The 17,366-nt window shown below is 36.5% G+C and overlaps 1 protein-coding gene across 2 annotated transcripts in view; it reads left to right on the top strand.

Annotated features, from left to right (window-relative positions):
• The window catches only part of LRRC40 (leucine rich repeat containing 40), a 61,665-nt gene that overhangs the window by 35,620 nt on the left and 8,679 nt on the right, over window positions 1-17,366 (top strand). For both annotated transcript variants that reach the window (XM_004369048.2, XM_023730989.1), the window contains exons 12-13: window positions 3,545-3,655; window positions 5,679-5,756. In XM_004369048.2, the coding sequence (XP_004369105.1) occupies window positions 3,545-3,655; window positions 5,679-5,756 (189 nt within the window). The remainder of the gene's footprint in view (window positions 1-3,544; window positions 3,656-5,678; window positions 5,757-17,366) is intronic.

Genomic DNA, 17,366 nt, shown 5'->3' with positions numbered 1-17,366 from the left:
ATTGTATTTGTACCTTAGTTGCAATAATAATTATTTTCCATAGTTTTTAAATTTTGAATATGTGCAGAATTTCTTGCATTATGAATATTAGAGGGATTTGACAAATGTCATTAAGTATTTCTTGATATGATTTTAACATTTGTTCTAAGTGGTATGTAGTTATAAAGAAAGTATATGTTTCTTTTTCTTTTATACTTTTAACTTGGGAAATAGATATTAGAATATTAAAAATATTATTTTCTCCCCATGTAATTAAGTTTTAGAGGAAAAATTTTAAAAGACTGTCCAGAACCAGGTCCTTGTGGATTAATAAGAAATTTTATTTTTGATTTTATGTTAACAAATTGTCAAGTCACTGAATTTTTCAACTGATAATAAAAGCAAAACAGAAAAAAAAATTTTTTAACTGAACCTTGTTAATAGTTTCTTCCCAGAAAAGGGTTCTTCACTTGCAGTGACCAGAAGTAGTTTGCATTATACCTTGTACTATTTAATACATCTTTGTTGATGGTAATTGTAGCAAAATTTTGCCTTGCAATTGAAACAACAGTATGTGAGATAGGATAGGATAATGTTAAAGAACTTGGGCACTAGAGTCAATTGCTTGTGTCTGTATCCCAGATCTACAGGCTGTGTGGTTTTGGACCAGTTAGGTAGCTGCTATTAGTTTCTTCACTTGTGAAGTAGAGATGCTAATAGTACTTATTAATAACAGTTAAATTAAATGACATAATTCAGATAAAAAATTTAACTAGTGCCAGTGCTTCCAGTCTACCCAGAGGTGCCTCAGAAGAAAGGCCTGGTGATCTACTTCCAAAAAATCAGCCATCAAAGACCCTGTGGAGCACAGTTCTACTCTGATACATGTGGAGTCACCATGAGTTGGAGTCCACTCCACAGTAACCAGTTTAGTCCTTTGTAAGCACTTAAATACTTGAAAAAAAAAAAGATGAGGGGAAGGAGGAGGAGGGTGATGTGTTGGAAAAAAACAGATTTCATCTGAGTACTAGCAAAAATATTTAGATGTCTAAAATTTTAAAAAGTCAAACTATAGTTTGCTTTCCATCTTATAGAGCATAGTTTGGGGAATGTAGATCTTGAAAGATGATGACTTTAAGAGATTCCATTGCAAAAGGAGATCTAGTCCATCTCCTAGTTCTCTGGCCTTAGAGGATATTTGATAGAATGGTTAACTATTTAGATTTGCTCTCAGATAATTTTGCTTTCGGGGATCCCATATCAAACCAGATATCCAGGATCATCTTAAAAAGTACCTAGTCTCTTTGAAAACGACTTAATGCCTCTGGACATTTGTAATTACCATACCTTGGAACAAGTATTTATGACTGGACCTATTCTGAAATTTCTTGAGGTTTTCTCACATAATTAGGTCCAGAAGCTAGTTGGGAATGAGGATAGAAATCTTAAGAGACATTGCTATTTACTTTATTACTTACTTTTTCATTCCTGCAGTCTGGTTCTTCTCATGCTATAACGATTTGTTATTCTGTTACCATAGCTATTACACCATATTTCTAGCAAGTTAGGAAGCCAAAGAAGACATTCAAGAAATACCTTGCCAGAGAGTTTCTAAACAATTTTTCCTCTTTCTTAACTTTTTATTTCCCAAGTTGTACTTTTCACCATATTATTTTCTGATTATAAAATAGTACTTATTCATTAAAAAATTTGGACTCTATGAAGGGAATCATCATTTGTAATTACATCATTGAGTTATTTTGTTAACTTTGTGGCATGTTTTACTTGAAGGTATCTCCTACTGGTATTATACCACACATAAAATTTTGTTTCTTCACTTGTTTGTCTAGAGTATTCCCCCCCTTTTTAAGCACTACTTTTAAAATCTAATTTAATTATACACCATAAAGTTGATTATGGCAATAAAATCTTCCCTGTATTTTATATTGTTTCTTTAGGCTAGATTTCCAGAAGAATTACTAAGTCAAAGGGTATGGCTCTTGATACACATATCCAAAAGGTTTCCAAGAAAGTTTTATTGATTATATAAACTCACTGTGTCTTTTATTGCATCTTCTGCAGCACAGTATTTGATATTCTTTCTCTTTTTCTTTGCTAATGCAATAGACTAAAAAAGATTTATTGTTATAATTTGATTTTCATTTCTTAGCAACTCAGATATTAGCATTTCTTGTTCTCATAGTTAATAACATTCTTAATGCTACTAAGCTTGATTAGGCATTGTCTTAGGGTGGGTTCTCTAGAGAAGCAAAACCAGTGAATTTTATAAATACATATAGAGAGAAGTTTATATCAAGGAAATGGCTCACACGGTTGTAGAGGCTGGAAAATCCTTGGGTCAGGATAGAGGCGTCTCCTGATTTCATGTAGCCGCAGGGCCTGGCGAACCAAGTATCAGCAGGTCAGAGAGCAGGGCTCTTGCTCACAGGCTGCAAAGATCAGTGAATCCCAAGATCAGCAGGCAAGACCGTAAGTAAGTTGCTAGCTCAAGTCCCAAAAACCAGAGGTCAGACAAACAGGAGCCAGCTGCAGGATCCACAATGAGCAAAAGCCCACAAGCTTTGCCAGAATGTTCACTTATATTGGACACAGGCTACGTGCTGAGGGAAACGCCCTTTCAACTGATTGGCTACTCACAGCAGATCCCATCATGGCAGAGGTGATCATGTTGTATCAGATCTCATCATGGAAGTGGTCACAACATCATACGACTGCCATACCACTGAGAATCATGGCCCAGTCAAGTTGTCACACAGCCTTAACCATAACAGGCTTTAAAAAAAAAAGGTCCTCAAGTTTATTCCAATTCATGGCAACCCCACGTGTGCCAGAATAGAACTGTGCTCCATAGGGTTTTCAGTGGATGATTTTTCAGAAGTAGATTGTCAGAACTTTCTTCCAAGGTGCCTTTGGGTGGATTCGAACCTCCAAGCTTTCATTTAGTAGCCAAGGGTATGAACCATTTGCACCACCCAGGGACTCATTTACTTCTTCTTTAAGTCTTTAACATAATCTGCTTAGTGGTGACATTTGCCAAATCTAGTCATACTTAAATGTAATAATAATTTGGATAGCAAATACTATACTTTGAAAAGGTTGGTCATATCATAATGACTAAAAAATATTTTAGAAGTACCTAGGTATACATGGTATTATATAGTCTTAAATAGAGACATGTTACAGGATATATGTCTAACAATTTATTTTATGGCTTTAAGTCATTAGCAGAATTAATTATAAACATTAGCTAGATTTTTTTTTCCTTTGTGCCATAGTTGGTTTAAATATAGTGTTGTTGTTGGTTTTTTTTTTTTTTTTTAAATCAAATTTCAATATATATTTACGATCAAAAGAAACTTTTGAACAAATAATAGTAAGGCTATTTTGTTTAAAGAACCTTAGTGGCATTTTTGTGGAAAAAGTAAAAGTTACAGAAAATGTAAAATAGCGGAATATAGGATTTTTCCCCTTATGGTCTGCTTGTAGATTTGAAGTTCTGACAGTGAGTTTAAGTGCTAACATCTTAAAATTATATTTGTTTCAGGATTGTGGAACTGAAGGAAATGGTTTCCGATGTCAACCTCAGTTTTAATAAGCTTTCCTTTATTTCCTTGGAATTATGTATGCTTCAAAAATTGACTTTTTTAGATCTCAGGTATTTACTATCACTTAACTTTTTTCATTGTAACTTGTCTTTGAGTTTGCCTAACTTTTGCCCTTTCCCTCATATTTTCCTATGTAAATACAGAAACTAGTCTTTATTAATAATATTTCAGGAAATATGTAACATTGAGCATTTAGGAAATATTTTAATCAGACATCTATCATGTATAAGCAGTTTACAGGTTATGTGATAAGGATACATAAAATTATATAAAATATTAGAAAATATTAACACATTCATGCCTAAGCAAAATTACAGATAAACATGTCTTAAGCATTTAGGGTAAATTACAGATAGTTCACATTTTGAGTGTTAAAGCTGCAAATGGCAGTAGTATGTTATATAGTTGTAGCTCAGTAACTGATATGGTTACTTTAGAATAAGGGAATAATATTATTCCTTATGTTTTGTGCTGTTTAAGTGATGTATCCTTAAAGAACATGTTTGTTTCATGCTGTTTCTTTCCTGAAAGTGAATAGGATAAAACTATCACAACCCTTTGCTGGACCAACAGCTTACATGGCTTCTCTTTAAAGAATGTACTAGTTTCAAAATATTACATTAAACATGCAAGTTCAGAAGAATAGAAAAAGAACACTATGAGGGGCAAGAGAAAGAAAGGAATTTGTGTTTAAGGCCCTGCAGACATCATAGGAGGTTTAATTTTAATATATCCAAGTTGAAGTGACAGGGTCAGACATTTCACAGCTTAAAGGTAATAGTATTTGTCTCAGGGTTAGAGTCATTTGTTTGCTTGGGCTTTAAAATTTTATCTGTAAACGATATCGCTAATGCCTGGACTTCGTAGTACTTACATACTGTTACTAGGTGTGTTTTTAGTTTATTTAAAGTATAACTCCTCGTGCCTCTGTTTAAATAATAGTCAAATGACAATAAGCTAAGGATTTGTTTCTCCTGTAGAGACAGAATTTTTTTACTTATGGAATTAAAGCAAGTCTACTAATACCCTGCTCCTGCTAATACAAAATTGCTTGTTTTCAGGTGGCAACTATACTGACAAAGCAGTGTAAAACCACATTTTAGTTCAGTATTAATGGAGCAGAGAAGATGAATCCATGTCTCCATTTCTGCTGTTTTATTTCCTGTTGTCCCAGTCTCCTCTCTCTCTGAATATGCAGGCCTCTGTCCATAACTATACCTGGGAGTTTCTAATTTAGTGATCAAAATCTGCTTACATGTCTGTTATTAGTAGGTTTAAAACTGTCAAGGAAAAGGATAGAAACCAGCAGTAGGTGATTCAACACAACTTAAGGATAATAACGAAAACAAAGCAGAGAAAAGTAAAAAAACATACATTGCACTGTAGAAAATATGACTCTTGCATGTTAGACTTGATCTCTGAACCCAAAGCAATAGGTTAAATTATTCAGTTGTTAAAAAGTTTTCATTTATAAGTAGCCATCCAGTTGGCAAATTTTCTCACAAATATATTCTATTATTAGGTAGTTGTACTGCCTGTTTCATTTTTTTCCCTGTAATTTAAAACTTCTTCTTGGAGTAGAATTTCATGTTTGTATGTGAGACATACACACTAACACCAATTGAATATTTAATCTGGTATTATAGACATAATTTAAAGGGCCCTGTCTTAGGAGTATTGCTGAGCCAATTTGAAGGAGATATGAGATTTGTTTACAGTCTTTACCTTGTTAAATATACTATTAAAGAGTTGGTTGCATTACCAGTTGGTTGCATATTGGTGTTGTAAAGGACTTGGCACGCTAATCAAATTCCTGAGGCAGCTGACTTATTCAGAATTCTCAGGACTCAGCCTTAATGAGTTCAGATCAAGGATTGACAAACCAATCTAAATAATTTGTTTTTTCTGTGTAATATATATTTATATATATTTATTGTACTTCAGGTGAAGGCTTACAGAACAAATAGTTTCTCATGAAACAGTAGTACACATATCTGTGTAATATTTTAATAATGAATTAAAATTACAAAAATTTTCAAACTTTCTAAATCCTCTATTTTTTCCCCAATTTAGAAACAATTTTTTAAACTCTTTGCCTGAACAAATGGAATCATTGATAAGACTACAAATGATCAATCTTTCCTTTAATAGGTAAGAGAAGAGACAATTCTCTATTATTTTGTGGAAAATCTATAAATCTTTCTAACTAGAGAAAAACAATGAAAAGAGTCAGGTAAATAATAAACCAAAAAACTTGTTGCTTGGACCGTAAAATATGCAAGGTACAGAAGTAGAAGTAACAGATGAGGTTAGTCAAGTATGCAGTAGTTGGCCATTTATGAACTTTCTATGGCAAATGAAACACCAAAAGAAAGCAAACCCGTTGCTGTCAAGTCGATTCCGACTCATAGCAACCCTATATGAAAAGCAGATTTTATTCTGCAAACACTATATAGATACTGCAGAAAATCAAAACTGTCTAATATTTATTGGGCAGTTACCTACTGACACTATGGTAAGTACTTTACACGTATTATCTTGTTTAATCCTCACAAAAACCCTACATGGTAGGTTCTGTTACTATGTCCATTTAAAAATTGAGGATTGGAAGTTAAGTAACTTACATATGGTTCAAACCCATTCAGTTTGGTTCTACAGTCTGTGTCCTTAACCAGTGTGCTATCTTGCTTCTCAAAGATGAAGGTGATTAGAAGGTTTTATGACTAGGTAGGATGGCCATTGAAGAGATTCTAGCAACATCGTGCCAATTCTCTCTTCCTATAAGACAGCATTTACTGAAACCAGACCAAATAGGTTATCCGGATCGGTCCCTGGAGAAGGACATCATGCTTGGTAAAGTAGAGGGTCAGCGAAAACGAGGAAGACCCTTAACGAGATGGATTGACACAGTGGCTGCAACAATGGCCTCAAGCATAACAGCGATTGTGAGCATGGCTCAGGACCGGGCAGTGTTTCGTTCTGTGGTGCATAGAGTTGCTATGAGTCGGAACCAACTTGACGGCACCCAACAACAACAACAGACCAAATAGAGCTGGGGCCCTTAGCTACACAGTTTATAGCCAAGTATTTGAGCTATTAAACAGTTTGTGCTGTCCATTCCTATAAACTCTAGACAGTGATCACTGTTTAAGCCCCATTAAATTTTATTCTCTCATTCAAACCTTGAATGGTCTATGCTTCTTCAATTTTAACTCCTACAAGTATTAACCTTTCCATCCTTCATTCCTTTTTTCTAAGCTCTCTAGAGTCCTCCTTGCCTAGGAGACAACTTCTTCTTGTATCAGTGCTACAATGTACTTTCTGTACTTCTACACCAGGGAAAATGAGCATTAATCTTGCATATCGGTGTCAGTATAAATTCATAACACCCAACCTCAGTTAACTCTAGTGCCAGCCTTATCTTGACCTTCTTACTGTAGCTGTCTGTTCCTTCTCTTGTCATCCAGTCTGCTGAAAAGACTAAGGATCTTCCTGATTCTACATCTTTATCACTCATCTACTTCTAGACCTATAATTATCTGCTTCGCACCTTTAACTCTTCAGTTAAATGCTTTCTAAAATAATATGTAGATATCTTTTGGAGTATTTTCCCTTTTTTTTTAAATATTTTATTGTGCTTTAGGTGGAAGTTTACAGAGCAGATTAGTTCCCCATTCAACAAATTGTGCGCAACGTGTTCTGTGACATTGGTTGCAATCCCCACATGGTGTCAGCATTCTCCCCATTTCTGCCCAGGCTCCCTGTTTTCTTCCGTCTGGTTTTCCTACCCCTTCCTGCCTTCTCATTTTTGCTTTGGGGCAGTTGTTTCCCTTTGGTCTCATATAAATGTTCTATGGAGCACGTTCTTTTTGGGTGTTATTGTTTATTTTATAGACCTGCCTATTGCTTGGCTGGAAGGTGGTTTCCAAGAATGACTGCAGTTCCAAGTCAGAGGGGTGTGTCTTAGGGCCACAGTTTTGGGGGTTCCTTCAGTCTCTATCAGGTCAGTAAGTCTGGTCTTTTTTTATGAACTTGATTTTTTTGTTCTACATTTTTCTCCCGCTCTGTCCGGGACCCTCTGTTATGATTGGTAGTGGTAGTCGAGCACCATCTAGTTCTTCTGGTCTTGGGTTCATGGAAGCTATGGTGCGTATAGTCCGTTAGTCATTTGGACTAATTGCTCCCTTAAGTCTTTGGTTTTCTTCACTTTCTTTTACTCCAGATGGGAAGAGACCACTAGTTGTGTCTTAGATGGCTACTCACAAGCTTTTAAGACCTCAGATGCTACTCACCAAAGTAAGATGTAGAACATTATTTTTAGGCACCATGTTATGCCAGTTGACATAGATGTGCCCCGAGTCTATGGTCCTTAGACTTCAAGCCTAGTATCTTTGTCCCAGGAGGAGTTTAATTGTACATAAGAAGTTTCCGTGATTGTGCCACTTGTGTGTTCTATTGTCTGTATTAGTATACATGCAACATCTACAAATATGTATGTGGAGATAGCTATAACCTAACGTATATCTTCAGGTGGGTGCAGTCGCTTACATCCTCCCATGCCTCTTTAGCATACCTATCTACCTGTGTATTCCTTTGTAAATTATTGTTTGTTGATACTGTTGTTGCAGAGTTGTCTATATTATAGTAATTGCCATAGTTGCCCTTTGTTTTTGTGTTCCTCTCAGTGTCTTCCTTTGCCTTGGTCATGTTTTACTGACTTCTCCCAAATAGTGTACTGCCTTTCCCTTCACCAGTGTTACCATGTGTCTTCTATCTATTTAGTAATTTACCTTCTCTTACTCTTTTCCTGTGTGTAAACGTTTTCTTTTTTTTTAATAGTGGTCTCATACAATTATTTGCCCTTTTGTGATTGGCTTATTTACTCTGCATAATGTCCTCCAAATTCATCCATGTTGAGAGATGTTTCACAGATTCGTCATTATTCTTTATAGTTGTGTAATATTCCCTTGTGTGTATGTACCACAGTTTATCCATTCATCCAGTGATGGGCACTTAGGTTATTTCCATCTTTTTGCTCTTGTGAATAATGCTTCAATGAACATGAGTGTGCATATGTGTGTTCATGTCATAGCTCTTATTTCTCTAGGATATATACCTAGGAGTGGGTTTGCTGGATTGTATGGTATTTATAGCTTTGTAAGGAAGCACCATATCATTTCCATAGTGGTTATACATTTTACATTCCCACCAGCAGTGTATAAGAGTTCCAATCCCCCCACAGCCATACCAGCATTTGTTTTCTGTTTTTTTAAATAGTGCCATTGATGGCAGGTGAGACGGTATCTCATTGTAGTTTTAATTTGCATCTCTTTAATAGCTAATAATCGCAAGCATTTCTTCATGGGTTTGTTAGCCTCCTGAATGTCTTCTTTGATGAAATGTCTCTTCATATCCTTTGCTCATTTTTCAACTGGATAGTTTGTCTTTTTGGCTTAAGGTGTTGAAGTTTTTTATAAATTTTAGAGATTAACCCCTTGGTAGATATATTGTAGCCGAAAATTTTTTTCCCAGTCTGTAGGTTCTCTTTTTACTCTTTGGAGAAGTCTTTTGATGAGCATAAGTGTTTTAATTTTTCGGCGATCACATGCATCTAGTTTATCTTCTGCTGCTTATGCATTTTTACTTATGGTTGGTATACTACTTATGCCATATGTTAGGGCTTCTAGGGTTGTCCCTATGTTTTCTTCCATGATGTTTATAGTTGTAAGTTTTATATTTAGGTCTTTGATCCATTTTGAGTTAGTTTTTGTGTATGGTATAAGGTATGGGTCCTGTTTCATTTTTCTACAGATAGACATCTAGTTTTGCCAGCACCATTTGTTAGAGATTGTCTCTTCCCACATTTAATGGACTTTGTCCCTTTGTTGAAGATAAGTTGTCCATAGGTGGATGGATTTATTTCTGGGTTCTCAGTTCTGTTCCATTGGTCTATGTGTCTGTCATTGTATCACTACCAGGCTGTTTTGACTACCATGACTGTGTAGTAGATTCTAAGATCAGGTAGTGTGAAGCCTCCTTCTTTGTTCTTCTTCAATAATGCTTTACTTATCCGTGGCCTCTTTCCATAGAAAGACTTGATTAGTTTTGCTGTTGGAATTTGGATTGGGATTGCATTATATCTGTAAATCACTTTGGGTAGCGTGATTGTTAAGGTTGTGTGTCAGCTTGGCTGGGCCATGATTCTCAGTGGTTTGGCAGTTATGTTGTAGTTTTGCAGTTGTATAATGATGTAATTACTTCCATGATGAGATTTGATTTAATATGATCACCTCCATGATGGGATCTGCTGTGAGTAGCCAGTTAGTTGAAAGAGAGTTTCTTGGAAGTGTGGCCTATATCCAATATATATGGAGTTTCTGACAAAGCTAGGTAGCTTTTGCTTTGCTCTGGATCCTGCATTCAGCTTGTCAGCATTTGACCTCCAGTTCTTGGGACCTGGCGCAGCAGCCTGCCGTATTACCTGCTGATCTTGAATTTATCAGCCTTCGCAGCCGTGAGCCAGCTGCCTGCCGTCAGACCTGTGGATCTTGGGTTTGTCAGCCCCTGCAACTATGTGAGTTCGGAGAACCCTCCAGCATGACACCTGCCTCCTGACCTATGGACTTGGGACTTGCCAGCTTATACAACCTTCTGAGCCATTTCCTTCAGATAAACCTCTCTCTCTGTATATATAACATACACATATATGTGTATGTGTGTGTGTGTGTATATATATATATCTATATACATACATATACACATGCTTCACTGGCTTTGCTTCTCTAGAGAACCCAGCCTGTGACAAGTAGTATTGATATTTTCATAATGTTAAGTCTTAACTATCCATGAGCATGGTATGTTTTTCCATTTATGAAGGTCTTTTTTTTTTTTTTTTGCTTCTTGCAGTAGTGTTTTGTAATTATCTTCGTATAAGTATTTTACATCCCTAGTAGATTTATTCTATTTTGGGGGCAGGGAGTGGGGACTGCCACTGTAAATGGTATCGTTTTCCTGATTTCCTTTTCAAGGTTCTCTTTGTTGGTGTAGAGGAATCAGACTGATATGTGTGTGTTGATCTTATATCCTGCTACTTTGCTGAATCCTTCTGTTAGTTTCAGTAGCTTTCTTGTGGAGTCTTTGGGATTTTCTATGTATAGGATCATATTATCTGTGAATAGGGATAGCTTTACTTCTTTCTTGCCAATTTCTATGCCCTTTATTTCCTTTTCTTGCCTAATTGCTCTAGCTAGAATTTCCAATACAATGTTAAATAAGAATGGTGATAAGGCATCCTTGTTTAGTTCCCATTTTCAAGGGGAATGTTTTCAGTCTCCCCCCATTGAGGCTAATGTTGGCTATTGGTTTTGTGTAAATGCCCTCTATTATTTTGAGGAATTTCCCTTCTATTCCTATTTTGCTGAGAGTTTTTATCAGGAATCAGTGTTGGACTTTATCAAATGCTTTTTCTGCATTGATTGAGATGACCATGTGGTTCTTTTATTTATGTGGTGGATTACATTGATTGATTTTCTAATGTTGAACATCCTTGCATACTTGGTATGAATCCCACTTGGTCATGATGTATTATTTTTTGATATGTTGTTAAATTCTATTGGCTAGAATTTTGTTGAGAATTTTTGCATCTATATGCATGAGGGATATTGGTTTATAGTTTTCTTTTTTGGTGATATCTTTGCCTGGCTTTGGTATCAGTGTTATACTGGCTTCATAGAATGAGTTTGGGAGAATTCTTTCCTTTTCTATGTGCTGAAGTAGTTTCAGTAGTATTGGTGTGAGCTCTTCTCTGAATGTTTGGTAGAATTCTCCAGTGAATCTGTCTGGGCCAGAGCTTTTTTTAGTTGGGAGTTGTTTTATTACCTTATCAATTTCTTCTTCTGTTATGGGTCTTTTCAGACTTTCTACTTCAGCCTGTGTTAGTTTAGGTAGGTAGTGTATTTCTAGAAATTTGTCCATTTCCTCTCTGCTTTCAAATTTATTGGAGTACAGTTTTTCGTTGTATTCTGTTATGATCATTTTTAGTTCAGTTGGTTCCATTGTAAAGTCACCCATCTCATTTTTTATTTAGATTATTTGCATTTTCTCCGTTTTTCTATTGTCAGTTTGGCCAATGGTTTGTCAATTTTATTGATCCTTTCAAAGAACCAGTTTCTAGTCCTGTTGATTCTATTGTTTTTCTGTTCTCTGTTTCATTTATTTCTGCTCTAGTATTTATTATTTCCTTTCTTCTGGTGACTGTGGGCTTCTTTTGCTGCTCTCTTTCTATTTGTTCAAGTTATAGTGTTAATGCTTTGATTTTTGCCCCTTTTTTTTGATGTGTGTGCATTTATAGCTATAAATTACCGTCTGAGAACTCCTTTTGCTGTGTCCCAGAGGTTTGGGTATATCGTGTTTTCATTCTCGTTTGATTCTAGGAATTTTTTTTTTTAATATCATCTTTGATTTCTTCAGTCACTCAGTGGTTCTTACCCAAAGTGTTAGTCAGTTTCCATGTATTTGATATTTTTTCCTTGCTCTTCCTGTTATTTCCCAATTCTTTTGCCAGCTTCAATAAGAAGATCCATGAAAGTGGGTGAGATCCTTAAGGAAGAGTGTACACAAGAGCGGAAATAGTGGATAAAAGATAGACATTTAGAGAACACTCACATACGAAAAATGAGTATAATAGGAAAAACCCATGAGTGATGCTGAGTGGCAACAGCAGAGAGGCATGAGTAGATCTAGAAGAGCGTTTTTCCATGGAATTTAATGAAGAGAAAGTTACAAGAAGATAGGTACTAGGTGTGTCAAATGCATCAGGGACGCCTGGGAAAATAAGGCGTGTAATGTGCCAGGTGAATTAGGAATTAGAATGTTGTCTTTTAGACATTCATAAGTATAGATAACAGAATTTTATCTAATCTTGTTTGAGCAGAAGGGGTAGATTCATAGTCTAACATAATTTGATTTGATTTGAAAACAGATCTTTCTTATTGCAAAATCCATAGGTATTACTGGTTAATTGAATGAGGAAGGTAAGGGAGAAGAGGGAATTAAGAACAATTTCTAGGTTTTAGGCTTGAATAGATAGATGGCAGTGCTTTTCATTTATATGGATATATGGCCCAAAAGATGGATATATGGCCCAAAAGGTTGGCAGTTTGAATCCACCAGCCACTTCTTGGAAACCCTATGAGGCAGTTCGCTGTCCTGTAGGGTTGCTATGAGTCAGCATTGACTTGATGACAGTAGATTTGGTGTTGTTTTTTTTTTTTTTTGGTTTATGGCCAGAACTGTCTATTGTTCTAGATCACTCACCCCTCTGCAACAATTTTTCAGTCTTATCCAGATCTACAATTTACTGATGCTACTTCTTTTTCCTGTCCATCACTTCCTTACTGTCTCTGCTTTTTTCTTGTCCAGTTTAGATTTCATGGTCTATCATCCAATTATTCCTTTACCTTAAGCTCTCTTGTCCCTCCATCTGTCATACTCTGCCAGAAAAACTCCAGGCATGATTGAATCCAACTATCAGTGTTTCCATACTTGAACCTGACTTGCTCAACATTTTTCAAGATAATCACACAAGTGTTAGTGGTTTTGTTTCAGAATCATGACCACAAACCTCAACTGTATACTCATCATTGCCTTCTACTTTTCCCTAGTAAATTTGTTTTCCCGTTTTCTAATACTACTCTTTGATCCCCCATGTGTCTGTCAGTTTGTCATACTGTGGGGGCTTGTGTGTTGCTGTGATCCTGGAAGCTATGCCACCAGTATTCAAATGCCAGCAGGGTCACCCATCGTGGACAAGTTTCAGCTGAGTTTCCAGAATAAGATAGACTAGGAAGAAGGACCTGGCGGTCTGCTTCTGAAAAGAATTAGCCAGTGAAAACTTTGTGAATAGCAGCGGAACATTGTCTGATACAATGCCGGAAGATGAGCCCCAAGGTTGGAAGCACTCAAAAGACAACTGGGGAAGAGCTGCTCCTCAAAGTAGTGTCTATGTTAATGAAGCTTTCAGGACTTTCATTTGCTGATGTGGCATGACTCAAAATGAGAAGAAACAGCTGCAAACATCCATTAATAATTGGAACATGGAATGTATGAAGTATGAATCTAGGAAGATTGGAAATCCTCAAAAATGAAATGGAATGCATAAACATCGATATCCTAGGCATTAGTGAGCTGAAATGACTGGTATTGGCCATTTTGAATCAGACATTCATATGGTCTACTATGCCGGGAATGACAACTTGAAGAAGAATAATGTTGCATTCATCATCAAAAAGAACATTTTAAGATGTATCCTAAAGTACAACGCTGTCAGTGATAGCATGATATCCATATGCCTACAAGGAAGACCAGTTAATACGACTGTTAATTAAACTTACGCACCAACCACTAAGGCCAAAGATGAAGAAATTGAAGATTTTTACCAACGTCTGCAGTCTGAAATTGATCGAACATGCAGTCAAGATGCACTGATAATCACTGGTGATTGGAATGCGAAAGTTGGAAACAAGAAGGATCGGTAGTTGGAAAATATGGCCTAGGTGACAGAAACGATGCAGGAGATCGCATGATAGAATTTTGCAAGATGAATGGCTTCATTGCAGATACCTTTCTTCAACAACATAAATGGTGACTATACACGTGGACCTTGCCTAATGGAATACACAGGAATCAAATTGACTACATCTGTGGAAAGAGACAATGGAAAAGCTCGATCTCATCAGTCAGAACAAGGCCAGGGGCCATCTGCAGAACAGACCATCAATTGCTCATATGCAAGTTCAAGTTAAAACTGAAGAAAATTAGAACAAGTCCACGAGAGCCAAAGTTTGACCTTGAGTATATCCCACCTGAATTTAGAGACCATTTCAAGAATAGGTTTGACACATTGAACACTAATGACTGAAGACCAGATGAATTGTAGAATGACATCAGGGACATCATACATGAAGAAAGCAAGAGGTCATTGAAAAGACAGGAAAGAAAAGGCCAAAATGGATGTCAGAAGAGACTCTGAAACTTGCTCTTGAATGTTAGGTAGCTAAAGCAAAAGGAAGAAGTGATGAAGTGAAAGAACTGAATGGAAGATTTCAAAGGACAGCTCGAGAAGACAAAGTAAAGTATTGTAATGACATGTGCAAAGAGCTGGAGATAGAAAACCAAAAGGGAAGAACATGCTTGGCATTTCTCAAGCTGAAAGAACTGAAGAAAAAACTCAAGCCATGAGTTGCAATAGTGAAGGATTACACAGGAAAAATATTAAACGACGCTTCGAAGCATCAAAAGAAGATGGAAGGAATACACAGAGTCATTATATGGAAAAGAATTGGTCAACATTCAACCATTCTGGAGGTGTAACATATGATCAGGAACTGATGGTACTGAAGGAAGAAGTCCAAGCTGCACTGAAGGCATTGGTGAAAAACAAGCCTCTAGGGATTGACGGAATATCAATTAAGATGTTTCAACAAACAGATGCAGCACTAAAAGCTGTCACTCATCTATGCCAAGAAATTTGGAAGACAGCTACCTGGCCAACCGACTGGGAGAGATCCGGATTTATGCCTCTTCCAAAGAAAGGTTATCCAACTGAATGCAGAAATTATCAAACAATATCATTAATATCATACACAAATAAAATTTTGCTGAAGATCATTCAGAAGTGGCTGCAGCAATGTATCAATAGGGAACTGCCACAAATTCAAGCTGGATTCAGAAGAGGATGCGGAACCAGGGCTATCATTGCTGGTGTTAGATGGATCCTGGCTGAAAGCAGAGAATACCAGAAAGATGTTTACCTGTGTTTTATTGACTATGCAAAGGCATTCGACTGTGTGGATCATAACAAATTATAGATAACACTGTGAAGAATGGGAATTCCAGAACACTTAATTGTGCTCATGAGGAACCTGTACATAGATCAAGAGGCAGTCGTTCGAACAGAGCAAGGGGATACCGCATAAAGTCAGGAAAGGTATGTGTCAGGGTTGTATCCTTTCACCATACCTATTCAACCTGTATATTGAGCAAATAATCTGAGAAACTCGACTCTATGAAGAACGGGCATCAAGACTGGAGGAAGACGCATTAACAACCTGCGTTATGCAGATGACACAACCTTGCTTGCTGAAAGTGAAGAGGACTTGAAGCACTTACTGATGAAGATCAAAGACCACAGAGTTCAGTATGAATTACACCTCAACATAAAAAAACAAAAATCCTCACCACTCGACCAATAAGTAATATCATGATAAACAGAGAAAAGATTAAAGTTGCCAAGGATTTCATTTTACTTGGATCTGCAGTCAACACCCATGGAAGCAGCAGTCAAATCAAAAGATGCATTGCATCGCGCAAATCTGCTGCAAAAGACCTCTTTAAAGTGTTGAAAAGCAACGATGTCACCTTGAAGACTAAGGTTCTTCTGACCCAAGCCATGGTGTTTTCAATTGCCTCGTATGCATGCGAATGCTGGATGATGAATAAGGAAGAAGGAAGAAGAATTGATACCTTTGAATTGTGGTGTTGGGGAAGAATATTGAATATACCATGGAGTGCCAAAAGAACGAACAAATTTGCCTTAGAAGAAGTACAACCAGAGTACTCCTTAGAAGCAAGGATGGTGAGACTATGTCTCACATACTTTGGACATGTTATCAGGGGGGATTAGTCCCTGGAGAAGAACATCATGTTTGGTAAAGTAGAGGAGCAGTGAAAAAGAGAAAGACCCTCAACAAAATAGATTGACACAGTGGCTCCAACAATGGGCTCAAGTATAGCAACGATTGTGAGGATGGTGCAGGACTGCGCAATGTTTCTTTTTTTTGTACATAGGGTAGCTATGAGTCAGAACCAACTTGATGGCACCTAACAACAATAACAACAACAGCTCTTTGATACCTTCTCTGCTGCATTGTCAAATTTTCCATACCATCTTCCCCTGTCCCTTCAGCTGATTATCTTGCTTTCTATTTCATGAAAAAAATAGAAATCTTCAAAGTAGAACTTCTTTTTATTCCCACTACCAAATCTAAATATGTATTATGGCTGTAGCCATCTTTTCTACCTTTCTTTCTATCATTGTAGAAACAAGTTCCTGCTCATTTTAGAAAGCTAGTCCCTCCAGTTGTTTTCTCTCTCCTAACCCTTCTTGTCATTTTTTCCTATCTTCTTATCATCTCTCCTATGAGACATCTCCTCTATTAGATTCATCTTAACCTTCAAACATGCCATAAGATTCCATTGTAGGGGGTCAACACCACATCCTCTTTCAGGTATATTTTTCAGCTTATCTTCATAAAGAACTTTAATTAGTTCTTTATACTCATTGTTACCATGTCTACACTTTCCAATAAGCTCTTCATTCTATGCAATCTGGCTTGCAACTGTTTTTATTACTAAATCTATTGACTACATATATATTCTCATTTTACCAGCTGCTCAGCAGTATAGTTGACCACACCTTACTTTCTAGAACACTTTCTTCTTTAGGCTTCCTTGACACCACACTTTCCTGATTTCTTTTCTACCTCGCTGACCTTTTCAATTCTTTTTTGTTCTGTATTTTTGTTTGTTTTATGTTTGGATTCATTTAATACTATTAATGGCTTCCATTTCCAATTTTCCATTTTTTAGTTTGATATAACTATTACAGTTTTTCTTCTCGTAATCTATTAACCTCATTATTGCTTTCTACCTTTTTAGTATATTATAATAAGAAATTACTATTATTATAAAGTTCAAGTATGT

This window comes from Trichechus manatus, unplaced genomic scaffold, assembly GCF_000243295.1.
Source record: "Trichechus manatus latirostris isolate Lorelei unplaced genomic scaffold, TriManLat1.0 scaffold00003, whole genome shotgun sequence".
NCBI classification, from domain to species: domain Eukaryota; kingdom Metazoa; phylum Chordata; class Mammalia; order Sirenia; family Trichechidae; genus Trichechus; species Trichechus manatus.
This window is presented reverse-complemented; position numbering and strand designations above follow the sequence as displayed.